The 23,599-nt window shown below is 41.0% G+C and overlaps 1 protein-coding gene across 4 annotated transcripts in view; it reads right to left on the reverse strand.

The window, feature by feature from the left end:
* Positions 1 to 11,752, reverse strand: part of LOC115411432 (rho GTPase-activating protein 12-like) — an 85,844-nt gene extending 74,092 nt beyond the window's left edge. For 2 of the 4 annotated variants that reach the window (XM_030123555.1, XM_030123553.1), the window contains exon 1: positions 10,987 to 11,752. In XM_030123555.1, the coding sequence (XP_029979415.1) occupies positions 10,987 to 11,667 (681 nt within the window). In that variant the 5' untranslated portion in view covers positions 11,668 to 11,752. The remainder of the gene's footprint in view (positions 1 to 10,986) is intronic. The other 2 variants (XM_030123557.1, XM_030123556.1) reach the window with 2 other exon arrangements.
* Between the last annotated feature and the right edge of the window lie 11,847 nt (positions 11,753 to 23,599).

A 23,599-nucleotide genomic window follows, 5' to 3' on the forward strand; every position in this document is an offset into this window, starting at 1 on the left:
AGCTCAGCAGACCGACAGGACCCTTGAACATTAGACTGTTCAAAGGCCCAGCGCTGCAGAGCCGTCCTCCATGGCCTCGGCCTGTGTTACTACACTGTCTGTCTGTGTGTGTGCGTGTGCGTGTGTGTGTGTGTGTGTGTGTGTGTGTGTGTGTGTAGGCTCTGAGGCAGGAATGTCAAATATGCACTGGAAAACAAGCTGGGCCTCCTTTTCAGCCGCTGCGGGACTAAGACTGTGGGCACAGCTCCAGACTGTGGGGCACAACACACAGGAGACACCCCCCCACCCACCCCCCTCACATTCACAGGAATTCACCTCCTCATTATGTAACACAAAAGTGCACCGTCTGCATCACACTTCTTTTTTTTTCTTCTTCTTCTTTTTTGTCTCATTTCATAGGGCAGTGGTTCCCAACCTTTTTTGGCTCATGACCCCATTTTAATGTCACAAATTTCAGGCAACCCCAGATGTTCAAAATGGAGACCTTTTTTTTGGCTAAAATTTAGTTGTTTTTGATCGTGTAATAGTTTGCTATACTATGTTGCAAATAAACGTCAATTTTAGACAACATTTAGACTATATAATGTAAATTTTGATTAGTAAGTTTTCATTTTATTTTTTTATAAACAAGTGTTCAGAGAACGCAAACCTCCGCCAAGCACCCCCAACAGTGTGCATGTGTGGATCGACTATTTCTTTTTCAATTCAACAGTTTCCAGGTTGTTCCATACAGCAGAAAAAAGTTGAAGCTTGGTACCAGTCATGTGTCTGTCAAATTATATTCAATTCCAGTCAATATTAGTTGAGTTCTAATTTTAAATGTGTGGTAAATGGGATTTTCAGTGTTAAATGTAAATGTCCACAGAGTCCACATTCCACAGTGGATGTGGACAATTTTGTGCCAGATACAAGAGATTGTTCTAAGCTACAGGTGGATCAAATTGGAGGCTAATCAGAGTTGTTTTGAATTTTTGATGAATTTTGGAAAATTGCTCAATGATGACAGGAAAATTGTAGATGTTGTGACCTTGCTGTGACCTTGAACTTTGGCCTACTGGGACCAAAATGTAATGGGTTGGTCCCAGGGCCTAGGCCTATGTGTGGGGAAGATTTGGGAAAGATGGGTGGAAGAGGTTTCCCCTACAGTTGCTAACAATCAAACAAACAAACAAATAAACAAACAAACAAACACACAATGCAAAGTGATCACTATACCTCCTGGCAGAGGTAACAAAAATGCATTTAAAAAGCTGTGCCCAGACATGGGAACAGAACTCATTTTCTAGCCACTTTTCATGGTTGACCTTATGGCCTGTAAGAGTTCATTTGTGCATCCCACTTCAAACAGGTTAACTGATTTGGAAATGGGTTGAAAGCAGATCTGTGCAGGTCATGGTGATTCCACTGCACAGACAGAGTCCACTTATTACAGGACGCTGAAGAACACAGCGGTTCAGTACAGTAAAGTGCAGAGTCCAGGACACACACAGCCACAACACTGTCTTTATTTAGGAACAATACACACAGTCTGCTTTGTGTGGGGGAAAACTCCAGTCCACCGACAATAATGATGTGATTCACTGCAGTAAAATAACAGGTAGAGCAGCAGTAAACGACCAGAGCCCATCCAGCAGAGAGCAGCCAGCTTCCAAAAGTGCACTGTGGAGTAGGACGCACACACACACACACACACACACACACACACACACACACACACACACACACAGGATGATCTGACAGAGTTAAAGCCCTCAGACGCATTCACCGCCTTCACTGTGTTACACAAGTCAGCAAACACAACAGAGGCCAAAGCACACACACACAGATACACACACACAACAGAAGCCAAAGCACGCACACACACATACACACACAGATAGATACACACAGATACACAAACACAACAGAGGCGAGCCAAAGCACACACACACAACCACAAAGATACACAGATACACACACACACACAACAAAAGCAAGCCAAAGCACACACTCACACAGACACACACACAGATACACGAACACACACACAGACACATAAACACAACAGAAGCCAAACCACGCACGCGCACACACACACACACATACAAACACACAAATACACACATACAGATACACATACACACACACACACACACATACACCAATCACCATCACATTTCCATCAGAGTTCATCCAACACACGCTGTGTTCTCACTCTCCTCCATCTTTAAAGGTGACCTTTGACCCTCGTTGACGTCGCTGTGGTCGAAGTTCACAGGTTCATGGAAATTTTTAAAGGTCACATTCAAGCCCTTCTAAGGGTCATTTCCACCTGATCACTGGGGTCAAACACATCTGTACAGTAGGGATGTCAGGAGAACCCTCAGTCACAATACCATTCAGTACTAGGATGGATGGATGGATGGAGAAATGCAGTGGAGAAAAAGTACAATATTTGTTTGTGAGACGTAGAGGGGTAAAATAGAAGAGTGTTAAAATGAGGAGTAGTTGGAGCACACAGACAGACTGAGTGTAAACTGAGTGTAAACTGAGTGTAAACTGAGTGTAAACTGAGTGTGAACTGGGCTCAGCTGTTTCCTTTCGTTCCTAACCCCTCCCATCCATTCGTATGCGTCGTCTTCCAGGCTCTCGTGTCATTGTGGCGTCCGTACACCACACACACATTTAGGGAGCGTCCCACCACACATGCAATACTAGAGGAGGACGGCTTATTTTCAGGAGTGACTGATCCAGCTTGTAATCTCCAGGAATTACTGTGTTATTAGTGACATGTAGTGCAGTTACTTAACAGCTAAGTCCAGAACGCAGACACGGGGGGGGTCCACCGATGGGCTTTACTGCGTCTGAGTATACGACGGTGGGAATAGAAGGCTGCGGTGGATCTGAAGGTCGGACGGCGCTCTAACCAGACAGTCACTGAGTGAGAGCTGACCCCGCCCCCCACCTCCCATAGTTCCACACTGTAAAGCAGTGGTTTCCAACCTTTTTTGGCTCGCGACTCCATTTTAACATCACATATTTCTGGGGACCCCAGACATTCAAAACAGAGACATTTTTATTTGCTAAAATTAATTTGTTTTTGATCGTGTAATAGTTTGCTATAATATGTTGCAAATAAACGTTAATTTTAGACAACATTTAGGCTATGTAATGTAAATTTTTATTAGTAAGTTTAAATTTTTTTTTATAAATTATTAGAAATTTCTGGCAGCCCCAGACATTCAAAACAGACACATTTTTTTGCTAAAATTAATTTGTTTTTGATCGTGTAATAGTTTGCTATGATAGGTTGCAAAATCAAAAAGCACTCGGAGAGCACAGACCTCCGCAAAGGCAGACCAGTGCCCCCCCCCCATTCACCACCAAATTTTAATCATTTGTTCCTTGTGCCAGTATCAACCTTTCCTGAAATTTTCATCCAAATCTGTCCATAACTTTTTGAGTTATCTTGCACACAGACAGACAGATAGACAGACAAACCAATGCCAGCAAAAGCATAACCTCCTTGGTGGAGGTAATAAACATTAGTTTTAGGCAACATTTAGACTATGTAATGTAATTTTTTATTTGTAAGTTTTCATTTTTTATCAATTACTAGAAATTTCAGGCAACCCCACGTGGGATCCCGACCCCAAGGTTGAAAAACACTGCTGTAAAGCCACAGACACAAACAGTTCCAGGGCCACCACATCAGCCCCCCACCCCCACCACCACCCCCACTGTGACACATCTCCAAGGAAAAAAACAACAGAGTGTCCTGGTCCACTGTCCCACAGCGCTCATTAAGCTGCTGTGTTTGGGGTTAGAAAACAGAGTAAAAGTCTGCAGAAATAACCTCAGCCAAAATAAGTGTCTCTGTGGTAGTGGAGGCTGTGTGGTCCTGGTTCAGCAGAACTTTAAAAAAAAACAAAAAACAATAACAACCACTGACGACAACAGGACCAAGATGTTGACATGAAAACAGCTTTAAGTCACATGGTTGGTCTCATTCTACGACAGAAAAAGAGGAAAAGAGGTTTATTTGGCCAATCCTTTAAGAGCATATGAGCTTTTCAGAAGGGGGGGAGGAGGAGGAGAAGGAGGAAGAGGAGGAGGAGGAAAGGGAGGAGGGGGAGAAGGAGGAGGAGGAGGAAAGGGAGGAGGAGAAGGAGGAGAAGGAGGAGGGGAGGAGGGGGTGGAGGAGGAAGAGGAGGAGGAGGAGGAGAGGAAGAGAAGGAGGAGGAGAAGGAGGAAGAGAAGGGGGGAGGAGGAAGAAGAGGAAAGGGAGGAGAAAGAGAGGGAGGAGGAAGAGGAGGATTAGGAGAAGGAGGAGGAGGGGGAGAAGGACAAAGAGAGGAAAGAGAGGAGGAGAGGGTGGAGGAGGAGGAAGAGGAGGGGGAGGAGAGGAAGAGAAGGAAGAGGAGAAGGAGGAGGAGAAGGGGAGGAGGAGGAAGAAAAGGAGGAAAGTGAGGAGGAAGAGAGGGAGGAGAGGGGGAGAAGGAATAGGAGGAGAAGGGGAGGACAAGGAGGAGAAGAAGGAGGAGGGGAGGAGGGGTGGAGAAGGAAGAGAAGAAGGAGAAGAGGGAGAAGGGGAAGAAAGAGAGGAGAAGGGGAGGAGGCCAAATATTCCAGAGGAGGCTGGTGTGTGTTTCCTGTGTGCAGCTGGAGGTGTTTAGACCAGCATGAGTCCAGACAGAAGCAGATTATCTATGAACGACTGAAGACACACAGACAGACACACACACAGACAGACGACAGGACAGCCAATGGAATGAGAGAGAGGAGGTCAGCTGGTACAGAGGCCACGCCCCCCACTGTCTTCTAAACTGTTACTTCACTTTCTCACAGTCCACACTTTTCCTTTCCTTGACACAGCACATGGCACATCACACATGCCATTCTCACTCACACTGTGCCCCCCCCCCCCCCCCCCCCCCCCCGGCAGGCAACTGGGGGGGGGGGGGGGGGCTACTACAGACCGATCCAGGCTGATATGACCTAGTTTCTATTCACGCCGTCTCCCTTTGTTTTGCTCCTTGGTGGAGGAGGCTGTGGAACAAAGAACACAAGCACCATTTGGAGCCTTCAAACAACATGACCCCGCCTGGATACAAACACCCCCCCCACCCCCCCCCCCCCCACTGCCTGGACCATTCCTCTTTCTTGTACTTTGATCTGCTTCTACTGCAGACACAGGAGGATGAACCACTTCCTGCAGTCGACCAGTAGTAACTGTAGAGCTGCAACCGATTAATCGACTCAAAACGATAAAAAATAAATAAAAATCCTTCAACCACAGTTCTCCTGAGTCAAAGCTTTGTTTCCTTCATTTCTCTGCTGTTAAACATTGGTTCCACTGTTGTGTTTCACACGGACGCTTATTGTGACGCACAAAGAAGCTTCAATTCAGGAAAACTGCAATAGAATATTTCCCTTCAATCAATTCAAGTCGATTAATCGAATCGTGAATTTTTGCGTTCACTTCAAGCACCTAATCGATTAATCGGTTGCAGCTCTAAATAACTAGTCTGTTGGAAACGGCTCAGGTGAGAAACACTCAGAGATCTGAAACTGTTCCAAAGTCTAGGACAAACAAAATCCTTCATTTTTTTGGTAAAGCTATCTCATAATGATCTCTACACTGACCAGTACTAGCATTAGGGCTGTGTATCAGCAAGAATCTGGCGATACGATACAAATCACAATACTAGGATCACGATACGATATATCACGATAAATCTTTTTTATTTTATATTTTCATCTGCAGTCATTTTTTTTGTCGGTTCTTCTGCTGTTATTATTTGACTGTAGATCATATTAGTCTGTATGTGGAACCTGAACTAAAATGCACTTTGTAAATTCATCCCAGGGGTCGGACTGGACCTTTGGTGGGACACATTTAACCCCCGGGACGCACGTTTGACACCCCTGATCTAACCTGTCTATGAAATTATATCAAACATTTTTAGAAATTATAACAAAACAATCATAGAATAATGCATATTATTTTACTTAATAACAAATAAAGGCTAAAGTTAAATGTATAATACAAAGTTAGTAATGTTGCACCTATTTTCAAATGATAGAAACAAAATACTTACTTTTATAAACTATCCAAACAAAAAAAAAAAGTGAATAACCTGAAAAAACTGAAATTTCTTCAGAAAAATCAGTGCAATTTTAACGGTATTCTGCCTCCACTTATCATTTCTACATGTGCATTATGGATCAGATCACTGAGGAACAGGCAGAAAATTGTTAAAATTGTGCTAAATTTTCATTACACTTTTCAGGTTGTTCATATTTGTTCAGGTTATTCACATTTTATTGTTACAAGATAGTTTGTAAATGTAAAAATTTTCATAATTTAATGTTATTTTTTGTGCTAAAACAAAGACAAAAATTTGAAGTTATTATTTATAGACATAATGTAATATTATTTTCACATCATATTAAGAAGAAAATCTGCAGTCATTCTTTTTTGTCGGTTCTTCTGCTGTTATTATTTGACTGTAGATCATATTAGTCTGTATGTGGAACTGCAGCTAAAATGCACTTTGTAAATTCATCCCAGGGGTCGGACTGGAACCTTTGGTGGGGGACACATTTAGCCCCTGGGACGCACGTTTGACATCCCTGATCTAACCTGTCTATGAAATTATATCAAACATGTTTAGAAATTATAACAAAACAATCACAGAATAATGCATATTATTTTACTTAATAACAAATAAAGGCTAAAGTTAAATGTATAATACAAAGTTAGTAATGTTGCACCTATTTTCAAATGATAGAAACAACAGTTGATGCTCATTCCCATGTTTTCATTCATGTACTTTGTTTTCCTGTTTTGTCACTAACCGTTAGTGGGTTAAACTCACTGTTTACGTCAATGAACTTGACCTAAATTGACTTCAGGTTACTGTGCACTCTTATCAGAGACGCAGAGTTCAGCTCAGAACCCTGGTGACACGACCCTCTGGTGACTTCAGGAAAACACTGGGGCTGTTTTCAGCCTTTTCAGCCCAAAAAAAACAACTGGGATCCACGACTCAGCATGTTTTTGTGCATATGTGAACACTCCGACCGCACTCAGACCCCTTTAAAATTAACCGTACTCAGCCCACCGCGGGTCGCAGTACGGGTCGCCTAATCTGCGAACTGTGAACTAGTGATGCGTGGATCAGCGTGGGTCCCATGGGTCGGGTTGAGGGGGGGTAAAAAAAAAAGTCACTTTATTTGCAGTGCAGGTCATTGACTGAGCACAGAAAAATATGTAGAGTATCATGTATAAGTTCCCTATAGCAGGTTAAAATATTTAGCGCTATATAGCCTATAGGGATGCAACGATATGAAAATTTCATATCACGGTTATTGTGACCAAAATTATCACAGTTATCATTATTATTGTGGTATTGTTGAAACTGTGCTCAAAATGTTCAAAAAGTACTAATACACACACTGAAATAATTTAACCAAGTTGTATTTAAAAAAAAAACAAAAAACAAAAAAAACAAAAAAACAAATACAATAATCGGCACAATGTCCCTTCTGTTGCAGAAACATTCAAATATTAACCCTTAGTGGTCTGAGTCTATTTTGTCCGTTTTTCAGTCCTTTTGATTTTGCCTTTATATACTATATAAACAAATGTTTACTATACACATGTTTGGGATCTGTTTTTTCAGCACAACTTCATTTATCTCATCTGCCTATTATTTTTTTCACTTTAACCTACTATAAAAACATAAAAGGACAAAAAACACAAAAAAAATTAATATATAAAATCTGATTTGAAAAATGTATATAATTTATTGCATAAATAACACACAGATGCTTAACGCACCTCTTCAGAGACTTCAATAGTGAATATTGGTTCCAAATACTAGGTATATACAATTAAAATTGTAAGAAATTAAAACTATACTCAAATATTTGACATAAAAGCAGATCTTTCCATAGGGTTTTTTCCCCTAAAAGTGCGGTAATCAAAGACGGTTATCATGATAATCAGAATTTAAACGGTAATACTAACCGTCTGCAATTTTACCGCAGTTTATTGTTATACCGGTAATTGTTACATCCCTAATAGCCTATTATACTTTCTATTGTAGTGTGGATGGAATGGCAGATGGTTTTCTCTGTGACAGAGGTCTAGTACAGGAAGGGCTTTTATTTTGACAAGTGCCATAAAGGAAGTTAGTCACATTTACAATCGAGGCTTAAATAAAGGCATTTTCATTCACATTAAAATGCATAGCCCTAATTAATTGGTTGCAGGTGCAGGTTGGGTTGTAAAAATAGCTGCAGTGGTGCGGGGGTCAGTTTGGGGGTGGGGGGGTAGGGGGTGTCAAATCATTCCATTAAAGTGGGACCAGTGGGTTGAAAACCCCCCACCTGTGCATCACTACTGTGAACACAAAGCACACCTGGTTCACTTCACCTTTTTGCACCGTCGCTTGCCGTAGACTGGTCATGTGACTGTACGGGAAACACAGTGCACTGCAGCGGAGGTGAGAGAGTTCTAGAGGAACCGCAGTGTGAACGTAAAGAGGACTGAGACCCCCTTAGAGCTGAAACGGATCAGAAACACACCCAGTCTGCTTCACAGTGTGAACGCAAAAAGAACTGAGTCTGTTTTCTGTTGATCCACTTTGAGAGGACTGAGTTCAGGTCTTTTAAAAGGGACTCTGTGAAAACCCCCTGGACAGTCATCCGTTCACATACTGAACTGCTGAAACAGTCATCCGTTCACATACTGAACTGCTGAAACAGTCATCCGTTCACATACTGAACTGCTGAAACAGTCATCCGTTCACATACTGAACTGCTGAAACAGTCATCCGTTCACATACTGAACTGCTGAAACAGTCATCCGTTCACATACTGAACTGCTGAAACAGTCATCCGTTCACATACTGAACTGCTGAAACAGTCATCCGTTCACATACTGAACTGCTGAAACAGTCATCCATGCAGCCCATGCTACAGTTGTGATGGCATTTCCTTGTATTAAATTTGCCGCAGGACTGTGGATTAGAGAACACCTCATTTAACACCACAGCTGTAAACACACCATTTAGTCTTTAATGACCCTACTACTACAACAGCAGCACCAGCCCAAAAAACTACATCTGTCCAAGCCACACAAATTAGGCTTCAAGGGCACCGGTGCAGGGTTTTAATAAGCACCTGCAACTGTTGATGCTTCCCATGAATCTGGCAAATGAGGCAAAAACAGTCGAGGTGGAATGATGTAACGGCTGACGGATGAGTGCAGCTCTGCAGGAGACAGAGTCTGACAAGCACGAAAACTCACAACATCCGATGTGACAGAATATGTAGAAGGACGGGCCCCGAAAGTGTGAAATGAGAGCAGAGTGGGAAATAAATCAGAGAGAAGGAAAGCGAACAACCACCGTCATCATTCTACAGAAGCACTGGCATCCTTTAGTACGCCGCAGGAAACTACAGCTGTTGGAGGTGGAAGCATACAGGGTACGACCAGAAAAAATGAATCCATTTTAGATCCAGTCAGTTTGATCTGAACTTCATCTGTAGAATAATCTGTGTTGGACTGCACTGAGTGGACTGTCTCCTACTGAGGACAACAGGACCACATTGAACAGACTGTCCTCATACACGTGCAGGGTGTCTGCTGTGGCTCTAATGCCGCGTTTCCACTACATGGTATCGGCTCGACTTGACTCAACTCGGCCTTTTTGTGTTTCCATTGAGAGCGCAAACCTCCGCCAAGCACCCTGAACGGTGTGCATGTGTGGAACGACTGTTTCTGTTTAAATTCCACAGTTTCCAGGTTGTTCCATACAGCAGAAAAAGTTGAAGCTTGGTACCAGTCATGTGTCTGTCAAATTATATTCAATTCCAATCAATATTTGTTGAGGTATAATATAAAATGTGTGGTAAATGGGATTTTCAATGTTAAATGTAAATGTCCACAGAGTCCACATTCCACAGTGGATGTGGACAGTTTAGTTCCAGATACAAGATATTGTTCTAAGCTACAGGTGGATCAAACTGGAGGCTAATCAGAGTTGTTTTGAATTTTTGATGAATTTTGGAAAATTGCTCAATGATGACAGATGGAAAATTGTAGATGTTGTGACCTTGCTGTGACCTTGAACTTTGGCCTACTTGGCCCAAAATGTAATGGGTTGGTCCCAGGGCCTAGGCCTATCTGTGGGGAAGATTTGGGAAAGATGGGTGGAATAGTTTTCCCCTAAAGTTGCTAACAACACGCAAACAACAAACCAATGCCATCTCTAAACTGAGACGGCATTGGTGCAATAGTTTGTATATTTTATAATGTGCTTAAGTTTTGTATCTCCTTTTAATTCTTTTTCATCCTTTTGATTCTATTTATTCTGCATGTTGTGTGCTTGTGGTTTATGGACCTGTGTCTGCAATAAAGTTTATTAAAAACACACAAAGCAAAGTGATCACAATACCTCCTGGTGGAGGTAAAAAGGACCTGGAATCTGGTACCCAGTATTAGCTTTTTGGTGTGACCTCCGCTGAGGTTCCAGGATTGTGGAACAGATACTTAAAGGTGACGTGTGAACACTGCAGACCACTGACTGGTCAGAGAGTTGTCTGTGACCTGCTGTTTTACAAAAAACAGATGCGGAAGTTGACAGTAAATATATCAGTAGGTGAATCCACATGATGACAGCCCAAAAAACTACACCATGGTCAGTCCAGGAGATTCAGATGCAATAATTCAGCATGAGCTCGACAGAGCAACACACAAGTGAGTTTATCAGCAACTCTGAGCAGACGACACAGAAGTAACACACCGCATCGCTATGACGACCAGGTACTGTAAAGTCGGTAGTATCCTGTAATGGAAACGATCTCCAGGAATAGGACCTGGTACCCGAGTCGAGTCGAGTCAAGCCGGTTCCAAGTAGTGGAAATGTGGCATTATTTTTGTGAACGCGGTGTGGTCCCAGACCCCGCCCCAGACCCCACCCCCTCCGGCCTTACCTGCATGTGTTCCGTGGAGCTGCTGCTCAGCTCGTCTCCGGACTCCGAGTCGTTGCGGAGCTTGTCCAGTCCTCCCGGCGGATCGCTCGGAGGGGACATCTTTTCACTATCCGGACTTCTGTTGTGGTCGTTTCCAACTTTAAGGGGAGGAGAATCCGCCCGTGTCCGCGGCAACGTGGAACTGTTGCCGTGGTGATGGTTGTTGTTATTGTGAAGGAGCACTAGTTCCGCTACCACCTTGCAGTGATGCGGACTCCCCAGGTTTTGGTTGGCGTCCTTTGGCAGAACCGGCGGAGTGACCCGGTCAGAGGACGGTGACGGGGTGGAGGAGGGCGACGGACGCCCGAAGCTGGTCATCTCCGGCTGAGGCCTGTTGAGGTTTTCATCGGACGCCCTGCAGATATCCAGAACGGTGGGCTTGGCCCTCAGCGCGGGCTTCTGCAGCGGCGGCGGCATCAGCGCCCTGCGCACCTCCCTGACGTACTGGGCCGGGACGTAAAAGGCCTTGGCGCCCTCGTCCTTCCTCACCTGCCACCAGTCCTCGTTGGTCTTCTTCACCAGCAGGTAGCACTCGCCCTGGCGGATGGTCACCGTCCTGTCTTTGGCCTTGTACTCGTAGTCGTATTCCACCTCGATGTAAACCTGGCCCGGGGCCACACTCAGCCCCTCTCTGTCAGCCATGACTGCCCCGATGAACCTTTGACCTCTGACCTCAGATGTTCAGAGCAGCAGGCCTGGGGGGCTCCTCATGTCTGTGGAAGTGTGGGGCTGCAGGAGACAACAACACAAGACAAGAGCAAACGTCAGTCTACAGTATGATGTACGGAGCTGGATTAAATCATATTTAGGGATGTAACGATTACCGGTATGACGATAAACCACGGTAAAATTCCTGGCTAGGGCTGTGTATTGGCAGTAATCTGGCGATACGATACAAATCACAATACTAGGATCACGATATGATATATCACGATATATCACGATACTGTTAAAAAGGCAATTTTTTGTTTCTTTTTTTATGATTATTTTCTTGAAGAATTGAATTACATCGTAAATCTGCACAAATACTAAACACATTTTTATTTGATCAGAACAGGATCTAATGTTCTATCACAAAATGCTCTTGTGTTCAAACTGAAATTCTGTTCTACAGACATTACAGTTTCAGATCCTGTTCAAATGTTCATATTCTATTAGTTCAGAACTAACATCAGAACAGGATTTTAGTTCAGTCCCGACAAAGGAATTAACATCTGCCACTCTCAGTAAAAACAGTAAAAAGTGTTTTTAGGATGCTTCAAATAACCATCATTTAATGAAACAGTGTTAAATAATAATAAATAAGATATAAATAAGGAAAAACAAAAACAAAAATGAACCTCCATTATATCTGCATTTGAATAAATACCTAACAATATTGATACAGTACTTTTTAATATCAATACAGTATTGTGAAATGAAATACTGCGATTATTTACAGAACCAATATTTTCTAACAGCCCTATTCAATACAATACACAGTTGGATTGAACAAATACATGCAGTGTATGTGTGATGAACTCAAACCAAGGTTATTATTGTTAATGAAAACTAATGAAATGACCAAAACTAGAATTAAAAAAACATTTTTGTTAACTGAAATAAATAACAACTGCAGGATATTTAAAAGAAAAACAATAACTAACTGAAACTGTATTGTGTGTTTACAAAACTAACTAAAACGGATAAAAATTATGGATAAAATTCCCTTCGTTTTCGTCTTTGCCAATGTCAGATTGATATGAAATCGATTTATTTCACTCTAGCAATTTTATCTAGCGGCACCATATGATATTTAAGGGTCCGTCACTTGTGTTCACTTGTGGTTTCCAGTCGTCTTCTGGTCCCCACTCTACCTGGAAACATGGAGACTAAAGTTGGGAGAAAGCAGCAGAGTCCTGTCTGGGATTTATTTGAATACGACCACAGAGAAGAAGAGAAAAGATATAAAAAGAAAATAAAATTAATACTAAAACGAAGCATTTAGAAAATAATGAAAACTAATAAAAACTATCAAAACTGCTCTAAAAACAAATTAAAACAAACTGAATTAGAGGAAAAAAAAAAGTCAAAACTAAATAAAACTAAACTAGAATGAAAAATCCAAAACTATTAGAACCTTGACTCAAACCAGCATGGACGCTCAGAGCAGAGTCACAGGTACAAAACCAGAGCTGAAGACCCTCCGTCTGCTCTAAGGTCTATGACTATGGACCATTTTGGATTCACTGTCAGTGACGTCAACGGAGGGAGACGAGTGGACGAAACAGGAGCGGTGTGACGGCATCGTTTGGTGAAGATCAGTTAGATTTCTGGTAACACGTCAAATTTCATATCGTATTTAAAACGACAGCGTTACCAAGAGAAAAACTGTAACCCAACCACAGACACCAGCAGCGTTTCAACAGCCTTTAGCCAGCGGTTCTGATCCAGAAAATACCAGAACAAATGCTACTGGCATGTTTACATCTTCAGATTTAAGGTCAAATGTCAGGGCCGAATTTGAGCCGTCTAGGATTCAATTAAGAATTTATTTATATATATTTATTTGTACATTAAAAGACCCAAACAGTCGTATAAGAACCTCAGCTGCACAGTGACACTGAACTGTTCAGAATATGTTGCATTTTTACTTTGATAAAGTTTTTTTTTAATGAAACTGGTCTTGTTCACTGTACTGAAAATGTACCGAAGCAAAGTGTTTCTGTACCGTTACAGCCCTAATGTGGATATATTTGCAGAACATTTATAAGGTTGATAAATCCAGTTTCCCCCATCAGTAATTAGAACTGAAGAAGTTTCTTGGATGAGAGATGAAATGTTTTCAAAAGAGCAAAACAAGTCCAGTTGAACCCAGAAGAACCACCAAGAAGAACAAAGACCTGGACAGATGAGAACCTACACAGACATTTTACCAACAGGTCAATGAAATATACTTAAATATATATAAAATATATAAAAGACTTACACAGAAGAGCTTGACTCACTTGATAAAGGTGTTTGTATTCTGTCCGTACTGTAGAACCATGGTGGACTCTAAACACAGTCATTCTTTTTATCAGGTGATTACACACTGATGAAAGCATGATTATGAAGATTTAAGGCCTTTTTAGCTTACTGGCCGATAGGCTGTAAGCTACTGCCGTCATGCAGCTAACGGCGGCGGCGTCCGTTACAAAAATTTCAATTGTCTTCTTCTCCGAAACTACAATTCCGATTGACTTCAAACTTGGTATACAGCTTCTTTATGATGATGTCAACAAAAGTTAGTGAAATTATTTGGATCCGGCTCTGATTCTGGATTTAGTGTGACTGAAAAATTTCCCCATTATAAGAGATAGGAAGCGCTGGTAAGCCACAGGGCCACTGGTCCGATTTTTTTCAATGAGATGCTGTAAATCTCACACACTGATACAAATGTGAGATTATCTGAAGCCTCATATTTATAAAAATGTATCTGACATCATGTTAAACCAGTGTTTTTCAACCTTAGGGTCGGGACCCCACGTGGGGTCGCCTGGAATTCAAATGGGGTCGCCTGAAATTTCTAGTAATTGATAAAAAATGAAAACTTACTAATAAAAATTTACATTATATAGTCTAAATTTTGTCTAAAATTAATGTTTATTTGCAACATATTATAGCAAACTATTACATGATCAAAAACAAATTAATTTTAGTAAAAAAAAAAGGTCTCTGTTTTGAATGTCTGGGGTCACCTGAATTTCTAATAATTATTTAAAAAACAATTTAAACTTACAAATAAAAATTACATTATATAGCCTAAATGTTGCCTAAAATTAATGTTTATTTGCAACATAGTATAGCAAACTATTACACGATCAAAAACAAATTAATTTTAGCAAATAAAATGTCTGTTTTGAATGTCTGGGGTCGCCTGAAATTTGTGATGTTAAAATGGGGTCAGGACATAAACAAGGTTGGAAACCACTGGGTTAAACCTTTGTTGCAGTTGCTTGTCTGTCGTCAAACCATCAGATATTTAAGGTGTTCAGCCACATGAACCTGCGCGCACACACACACACACACACGCACACGCACGCACACACACACACACACACACACACACACACACACACACACACACACCACACACACACACTGATCACCCAAACCCATAACAGACATTCAACCCTGATTGCTGTGGTAAGTGATCCGAGTGCTGTGGATCTCCATGCCAGTAACCTGATCGGACCCGGTGATGACAACATGACCCCACACACACTGACCTTCTCTGTGATCCAGAGGCTGCCATGACACCCCCCCCCCCCCCCCCCAGGGCTGACATTCCCTCAGAGGCGGCAGCCAAATATAAAACTGTCCAACAGGCTGCGGTGACGTCGGACACTAGTGCTCACAACTCAATGGACGTACTGCTATGTATCCCATAATATCAAACTCTATTCTGACATTAGTCCCTTATTGTTTTGGACCCCAGACCCTGTTAGAACAGAAACACCTGGATTCAACGGCTCCACAGACTGGGGTCCATCTGTGGATCAGTTTGACGGTTCTGGTCTGAGCAGAACCACGTTAGAGTCCCAGCTGTGAACACCAGTGAGCTGACTGCAGCTCCACAGGATCTGATCTTCCTTTGTCAGTGTTCAGTCAGTGGCCTGGTGCATCCCTCCTCATTAATATTTTCATTAATTATTCAGCCTTAATTAGAGATGTAACGATAAGAAAATTTCATATCAGTTATTGTGACCAAAATTATCACGGTTATCATTATTTCACAGCATTGTTGAAATTGTACTCAAAATGTTCAAAAGTACTAATACACACACACTGAAATAATTTAACCAAGTTGTATTAAAAAACAAAACAAAAAAACAAAGAAAATAACTGGCACAATGCACTTTCTCTTGGCAGAAACATTCAAGTACAAATGTCTACTATACTCATGTTTGGTATCTTTTTTTCTATCTCATCTGCCTATTATTTTTTTCACTTTAACCTACTATATCAGCACAAAAGGACAAAAACACACAAAATATACAAAATCCAATTTGAAAAATGTATATAATTTATTGCATAAAGAACATAAAGATGCTTAACCTCCTCAGACCCAGCTATTGGTTTTCTGTCCACATTTGTGGGCAAGAGTTTCACAACTTTATACAAAAAAAAGAAAAGAAAACTGTCCACCACAAAGGACATTCCATACAAATTTTAAAAACTGCATCTGAAAAAAACTGTTGCATCATGATGTTTCCAATATAGGCACTATTTAATAAAAAACAGAAAAAGCTGGTACTTTGCTGACATTTCCTGGGTCTTAGGAGGTTAATGAACCTTTTCAAAGACTTTAAAAGTGAATATTCGTTCCAAATATTATTAAAATTGTAATAAATTAAAACTACACCCAAATATTTGATATAAAAGCAGATCTTTACATAGGTGTTTTCTCTGGAAAAGTGCGGTAATCAAACACAGTTATCATGATAATTAGAATTTAAATGGCAATACTAACAATCTGCAATTTTACCGTGGTTTATGGTACAACGGTAATTGTTCCATCCCCAGCCCTAATAGAATAACACAGTGCAGTTGTAAACCTTCACACCACACCACCGCTCTAGGACAGCTGGGGCCTTGGCCTGTCCTCCTGGGTTTGTTTGGGATAAGACCTGTCAGCGCTCTGTCCGTCCACAGAGGATCCCTACGTTGGTTCCCTTAAATAAGTACCCCCACCCCCCCACCCCCCCCACACAGACTCTCCCTCGTATCAAATTCTCCTCTTCCTCCCTGAATAGCAGCCGGCGTGGATCTACATCCTGGAAGTGCAGGCGATAAAAGCAGGTGCTTTTTAAATGATGCGTGAGAAAATGACAGCGAATCTATAAGGAGCCGTGTCTGTATGTAAAAATAATATACGTACGTACACACACACACACACACACACACACAGAAGAGCAGAGCAACAGCTACACACCAGGAATAAGATACAGACGTCTGGAACTGATGCAGGAGAGAGGGTCAGAGTGGACAGAAGAAGTGTCTGTTTTATCAGTTTCAACACCACAAGCACACGCACACACACGCACACACACACATATACACGCACACAACTAGGGATGTAACAATTACCAGTACAACAATAAACGACGGTAAATCACATACAGTTAGTATTACCGTTTAAATTCTAATTCTCATGATAACCGTGTTTGATTACCGCACTTTTAGGGGAAAAAACCCTGTGGAAAGATCTACTTTTATGTCAAATATATGAGTATAGTTTTAATTTATTACAATTTTAATTGTCTATACCTAATATTTGGAACCAATGTTCACTTTAAAGTCTTTGAAAAGGTTTGTTAAGCATCTGTGTGTTATTTATGCAATAAATTATATACATTTTTCAAATTGGATTTTATATATTTTTTTGTGTTTTCTGTCCTTGTCATGTTTTATAGTAGGTTAAAGTGAAAAAATAATAGACAGATGAGATAATGAAGTTGTGCTGAAAAAACAGATCCCAAACATGGGTATAGTAAACATTTGTTTATATAGTATATAAAGGCAAAATCAAAAGGACTGAAAAACAGACAAAATAGGCTCAGACCACTAAGCGTTAATATTTGAATGTTTCTGCAACAGAAGGGACATTGTGCCAATTATTTTATTTGGGTTTTTTTCAGAATACAACTTGGTTAAATTATTTCAGTGTGTGTATCAGTACTTTTTGAATATTTTGAGCACAATTTCGATAATACTGTGATAATAATGATAACTGTGATAATTTTGGTCACAGTAACTGATATGAAATTTCCATACGGTTACATCCCTACTTAGAACCAATATTCAGTTTTACATTAATAACTTCACCGTTAATCTGCCTTTGATTCAGAATTTAAATTCAACAAATTGAATTTATTTTTGGAACATTTCTTCCCATCCTGTAGCGAAACTGAAAAATGTCTTTTGGTGTTGAGACCAAATGTAAATAAAGACTATGGGGTTAGTTACTGTCCAAATATTCATATATATTAAACAGATGTGTGTTCATGTGAGTCTGTAGTTTGACATAAATAAATCTGCATAAAACTTTTGAATGAGTTCAGTCATACATTAAATGTATTGTGTATCTGATCAGAATATGAATGAATAAGTTTAGACAGAATTCCAAACAGGAAATCCAACTGGACCATTGTTCTGTCTCCATCACCAAAACGAACTCACCACCAGGACTGTACTGTCCAAAATCTGTCCCCACAGCACAGACATTATTTAAGGAGCAGAGGATTCATGGAGTCACAGACTGACCATGAGTTCAGGGTCCTCCTACAGTTGAACAGAACACTGGACTAATGCAGTGTTTTTCAACCTGGGGTCAGGACCCGCATGGGGTCGCCTGAATTCAAATGAAAGTTCTACTAATTGATTAAAAAAAAAAAAAAATTACTAATAAAAAATATGTTTTAATAATATATATGTCATTATAATTAGAACACCACACGCTTTTCCTAGTAAAAATTTAAAAAGCTGCATTATCGGTGAGGAAAGAAAAAAAACCTGAACTTTTCTGAGCATTTCATTCTGCATGCTCTTAGGTGCATTCTGGTGCACTTTGGGAGCAAAAAACCTGTAAAGCATTAAGGTTCAACATGAATGGACCACTTGAACTTATTTTTGATTCCTGCCTCATCCTTCAGTTCGCCCCCACGCTGAAGGACGAGGAATTCTGACATGATCTCACAGAATATTTAGACCAAATACATTGGTGGAAAAATACTCAAAGTGAATATGACATCTTATTTCCAGAGACGCGAAACGGACCATGTGTCATCAACGGACCATGTGTCATCAACGGACCATGTGTCATCAACGGACCATGTGTCATCAACGGACCATGTGTCATCAACGGACCAATCAGAGCTATCGATATAAGTTCCGCATTGTAAACGAGCATCTCATTGGTCGAGATGAATGGAGAAGAAAGCAATATGGCTGTGCCCATGAGATGGGCCCAAATAAACATAATTTACACTTTTCAGAGCGATTTATGCGTAATTTTCCAGCTGAAAATGTTGCCAAACCAGACGGAAATGATCAGACACATTTAATTTACCGGAACATATGCTCACTTTTCGGAAAAAAAAAAAACAATTTCCAGCATAAAACGGAACACTTTCATCACTGCATTATATACATTATAGAGCCTAAATGTCACCTAAAATTGATGTTTATTTGCAACATAGTATAAACAAATATTAACATGATCAAAAACAAATTAATTTTAGGAAAAAAAAAAAAAGTCTCTGTTTTGAATGTCTGGGGTTGCCACAAATTTGTGGATGTTAAAATGGGGTCAGGAGTAAAAAAAGGTTGGAAACCACTGGACTAATGGTTGGACTGGATCTGGTTTGGTTCTGATTTGGTCGTCCATCTTGGACAGTGATCCTGTCTGATCTGGACCCTGAACTCATGGTCAGTCTGTGAATCCATGGATCCTCTGCTCCTTAAATAATGTCTGTGCAGTGGGGACAGATTTTAGACAGTACAGTCCCGTTGGTGAATTCGTATTTGGTGATGGAGACAGAACAGTGGTCCAGTTGGATTTCCTGTTTGGAATTCTGTCTAAACTTATTCATTCATATTCTGATCGAATACACACAATACATTTAATGTACAGGGTGTCCCATAAGTCTCCATACACAGGAAAAATAAACATTTCTTGACATAAACCGTCTTTATTTCTATAATATGCCTCTATATGACTGCCATTTTGTCAGGAACACATTTCAATGCATGTCCTCCACTGCTGAAGAACTATCAAGAAGAAATATAAAGAAATACATGTTAGAACCACATGTATTATGTGTCTCCTATGGTATGGAGACTTCTGGGACACCCTGTACAACTGAACTCATTCAACAGTTTATACACATTTATTTATGTCCAAACCACAGACTCGTATGAACACACATCTGTTTAATGGACATAAATATGTGGACAGTAAACTAACTCCATAACCAGACACACAATACAAAGACAGAAGAGAGTGTTGAGTTCCCACAGTTCTATAAGAACCAGTGTGGGTGCAGCCGGCAAGAACATGAAGGACCCACACGGATCACGACCCAGTCCATGTGTGGATCAGGTCCTGGTCCATGTGTGGATCAGGTCCTGGTCCACTGTGGTCTGCCTTTGTCCCTGTGCTTCATTCAAAACAGATGTGGACGAGCTGCATCCATTCAACATGTGCTGCTGCATTTCAATTCACCTCTGCTGTGTGTGTGTGTGTGTGTGTATGTGTGTGTGTGTGTGTGTGTGTGTGTGTGTGTGTGTGTGGTTCCTGCATTTACCCTTTCATGCATGAATTATGAGAAGTTTAATCAAGATTTTTTTTCCCTGAGTATTTTTTTATCCTCTTTAGGCATTAAAAAAACAATGCAATTGAAAAAAAAAAGAAATTTTCTGAACCTATTTTTTATGGAGTTGCAAAATATCCACTCAGCTGGACGTCATGCCTTTAATTTTTGAAGCAAATAAACATGTATTTACTGATATACTGTGTGAAAACATTTGTAATGCTGCTAATCCGATGTTTTATCACATTTTAACATACTCTAATACCAGTATTACTCACTTCATGGAGATAATATGCAAAAAAAAACCAAAAACACCTTTTTGTTAAAAAAAAAAAAAAGCTATTAATTGCAATCAAATAACGATATCAAGCAATTTTTTTACACTTAAACATATCACTGCAGATTAGGTTTATAAAGAACAGCAATTTACAATAACGGTATGAATTGCAGTGTCTATGATGACGCATAAGTGTCCACTGTGTTGGCTGATATGGAACTAAAACAGCAAAATTAAAGAATATCGGCTAAAATTTCCTTAGGGGGTCAAATGAGTGTCCATTTTTGTCAAAAAAAAAAAAACAACAAACAGTTGTCATAAATGCATAGAAGTGTGTGTAAATAATGCTAATCCATTTGTGCCCAGACTACTGATTATTCTTTGACAGTGGAAGCTCTATTTTCATAAATATTGGATTTGGAATAGCACGTGGATGTGAAAACTTTTGCTGGTGGACGGACGTGACATTACCCATGATGCTCTGGTCAGTCCCAGTACTTTATTAGGAATAAACTTCTAGACTTCCTATTGCTAATTGTGCTCTTCTTCATAAATGTTGGTATTGTGGATCTAAAACAATCCCAGCTGACACAAAAACACTAAATGTGTCAGTGGACGGATGTGACATGGTTGTTGTGGATCCCATCATACTGATGCTCTGCAGCCATGTCAGCGTTTACACTAATGATCCCTGTGCAAAAACTAGGAGCACTATTATTTATTGGATAGTTTTAGCATCAGACTAAAGAGGAAAGAACAATCTAGAATTGTTCTTTCTGTATAAAAATGCTTCTTATTGTAAAAGTGTTGATGTAAAACAGTGCTGTGTGCCATTCTTCATGTATGTATTGGGGAACAGAAGCAGGATGGATCAGCACCATACTCCAGATTGAACCTGTACAAATAAACATTGATATGGAGGAGAGAATCTGGGAAGAAAACTGGGGAATCTAAAAGAAGAGAAGATTGTTTTTCAGGTAAATTCAGTTCAAATAGAACTTGTCATTTGTGACATGAAATATCGCATTAATTGTGCTGAAAATGGTTCATTTTTGAGCTGAAAACATAGTTCATATGAGCATCAACACGTTGAACAGAACTGAAATCCTGTCCATTTGAACAACTGTCATTTACCAACACAAAGTTCCTTTGTGTTGGTATATTGATTTCTTATGCACAAACACATAAATAAGACCTCTAAGCAAATTTCAGCCAATTATTATTATTTTTATTATTATTATCTCCATGAGGTGAGTAGTGACTAGCATTAGAGTATGTTTTAAATGTGAGAAAACGTCAGATTAGCAGCATTAAAAATGTTTTATTTCATAGTTTTCACACATATATCAGTAAATAATGTTTCTCTGCTTCAAAATATTAAATGCATAGTGACATTTTTGCAACTCCACGAAAAATAGGTTCATAAGAAAAAAAATTCAATTGTGTTGGGGTTTTTTTAGGCCTAAAGATAAATAAAAACACTGGAAAAAAAGACTAATCTTGATTAAGGTTTTCATAATTCATGCATGAAAGGGTTAAAGAATATACAAAAGAGCAGCTGTAGAATAGCTGTCCACTGTAGTGGACCACTCTGCATGAAAGGGTTAAATACATGTGGGGGGGGGCTTTTCCTCCCCCAAATTACACACTGTAAAGCCCCAAAAACAAGCCCAGGTCCGTAATAATACATTTCGAGGGCTGTGAGGGCTGGAGCATGCCTAGGGCGGGGGGGGTATAGGTGTGGGGGGCAGGGTCCCCTCCAGCCCCCCGCACACACACACACACACACACACACACACATCACACACGCCATGGACTGCAGAACTCCAACACAAAGGGCTTAATCCACGCGCACTGACCACAAAGGGCTCCGGCTCCACATCACCAGGACTCCCAGGAGCCAGGGAAGGACCCCAGCGGGTCCTGGTCCGGGTTCCGTGGGTACACCCTCCACCCCCCACCCCCCCCCTCCTCAGCCGGGAACACGCAACCCCACGCACGCACGGCACGCACGGCCTGACAATGCGCACCTCCACACTGGTGCACCCCCCCCACACCACCCCCCCCCCCCCCGGACTGGGTCAGTGTCCGTTCTGAGGACCCACCCGACCGGACCAGGGTCAGACTGAGGCCGGTCCGGACCCGTGAACGGACCCGTGAACCGGACAAAAGCCCGCAGGGTTCAACCGGAGCTGCTACAGCGGCGCGCGCGTGCATAGCAACAAAGGTAACTCCGACGGGAAACCAATAGGCTTCGCGCTGACCGAACCACGGAGAAGCACGCACGCGCACACTACGCACCGATGACACATACCTACAACGACAGAAATCCACCGGAGGATGGTTCGCGTTCGGCGTCGACCGGAGAGGTAGAGTTTTGTAGGAAGTTGGATCCCTCTACCGCGGCTGCTCCTCCGGTTCAGTCCGCAGCCTGAGCTTTGCCCCGGCAGGCCGCGGCTTCAAACCCCCGCCTCTGCACGAGCCCACAAGCACAGGAGCGGCAGCAGCAGCACGCGCATCCGGAAGTACCTTTCAAAATAAAACACGCACTGTTTCCGACCTGGAATTAACCTGGACAATCAATACTACACCTGGATGGATGGGCCTGAAAGAAAGAAAGAAAGAAAGAAAAGAAAGAAGAAAGAAATGTAAACACGATAAAAAGTAAAAGCAAGACTAAAATGAAGGCATGAACAAATGAATAAACAAATAATAAAAAAGACAATCAGGGTTAATTAACATTCAAAGTTGGTTCTAATTCCAGTTCATACTTTAGTTTCAGAACAGCAGAGGTTGTGAGGGAAAAAGTGTGGGATTAAGTGGGACCAGGTTTTCCTCTGGACCAGGGCTCACAAGTTCCACATTCAGCCCAGTACCATCTGAACTGAACCAGTCAAATTAGAACAGGCAAAAACATTTCATTACATGATGAAAATGTTTACATCTACAAACTGTCCTTTAA

The sequence above is a fragment of the Sphaeramia orbicularis genome, chromosome 20, assembly GCF_902148855.1.
Source record: "Sphaeramia orbicularis chromosome 20, fSphaOr1.1, whole genome shotgun sequence".
NCBI classification, from domain to species: domain Eukaryota; kingdom Metazoa; phylum Chordata; class Actinopteri; order Kurtiformes; family Apogonidae; genus Sphaeramia; species Sphaeramia orbicularis.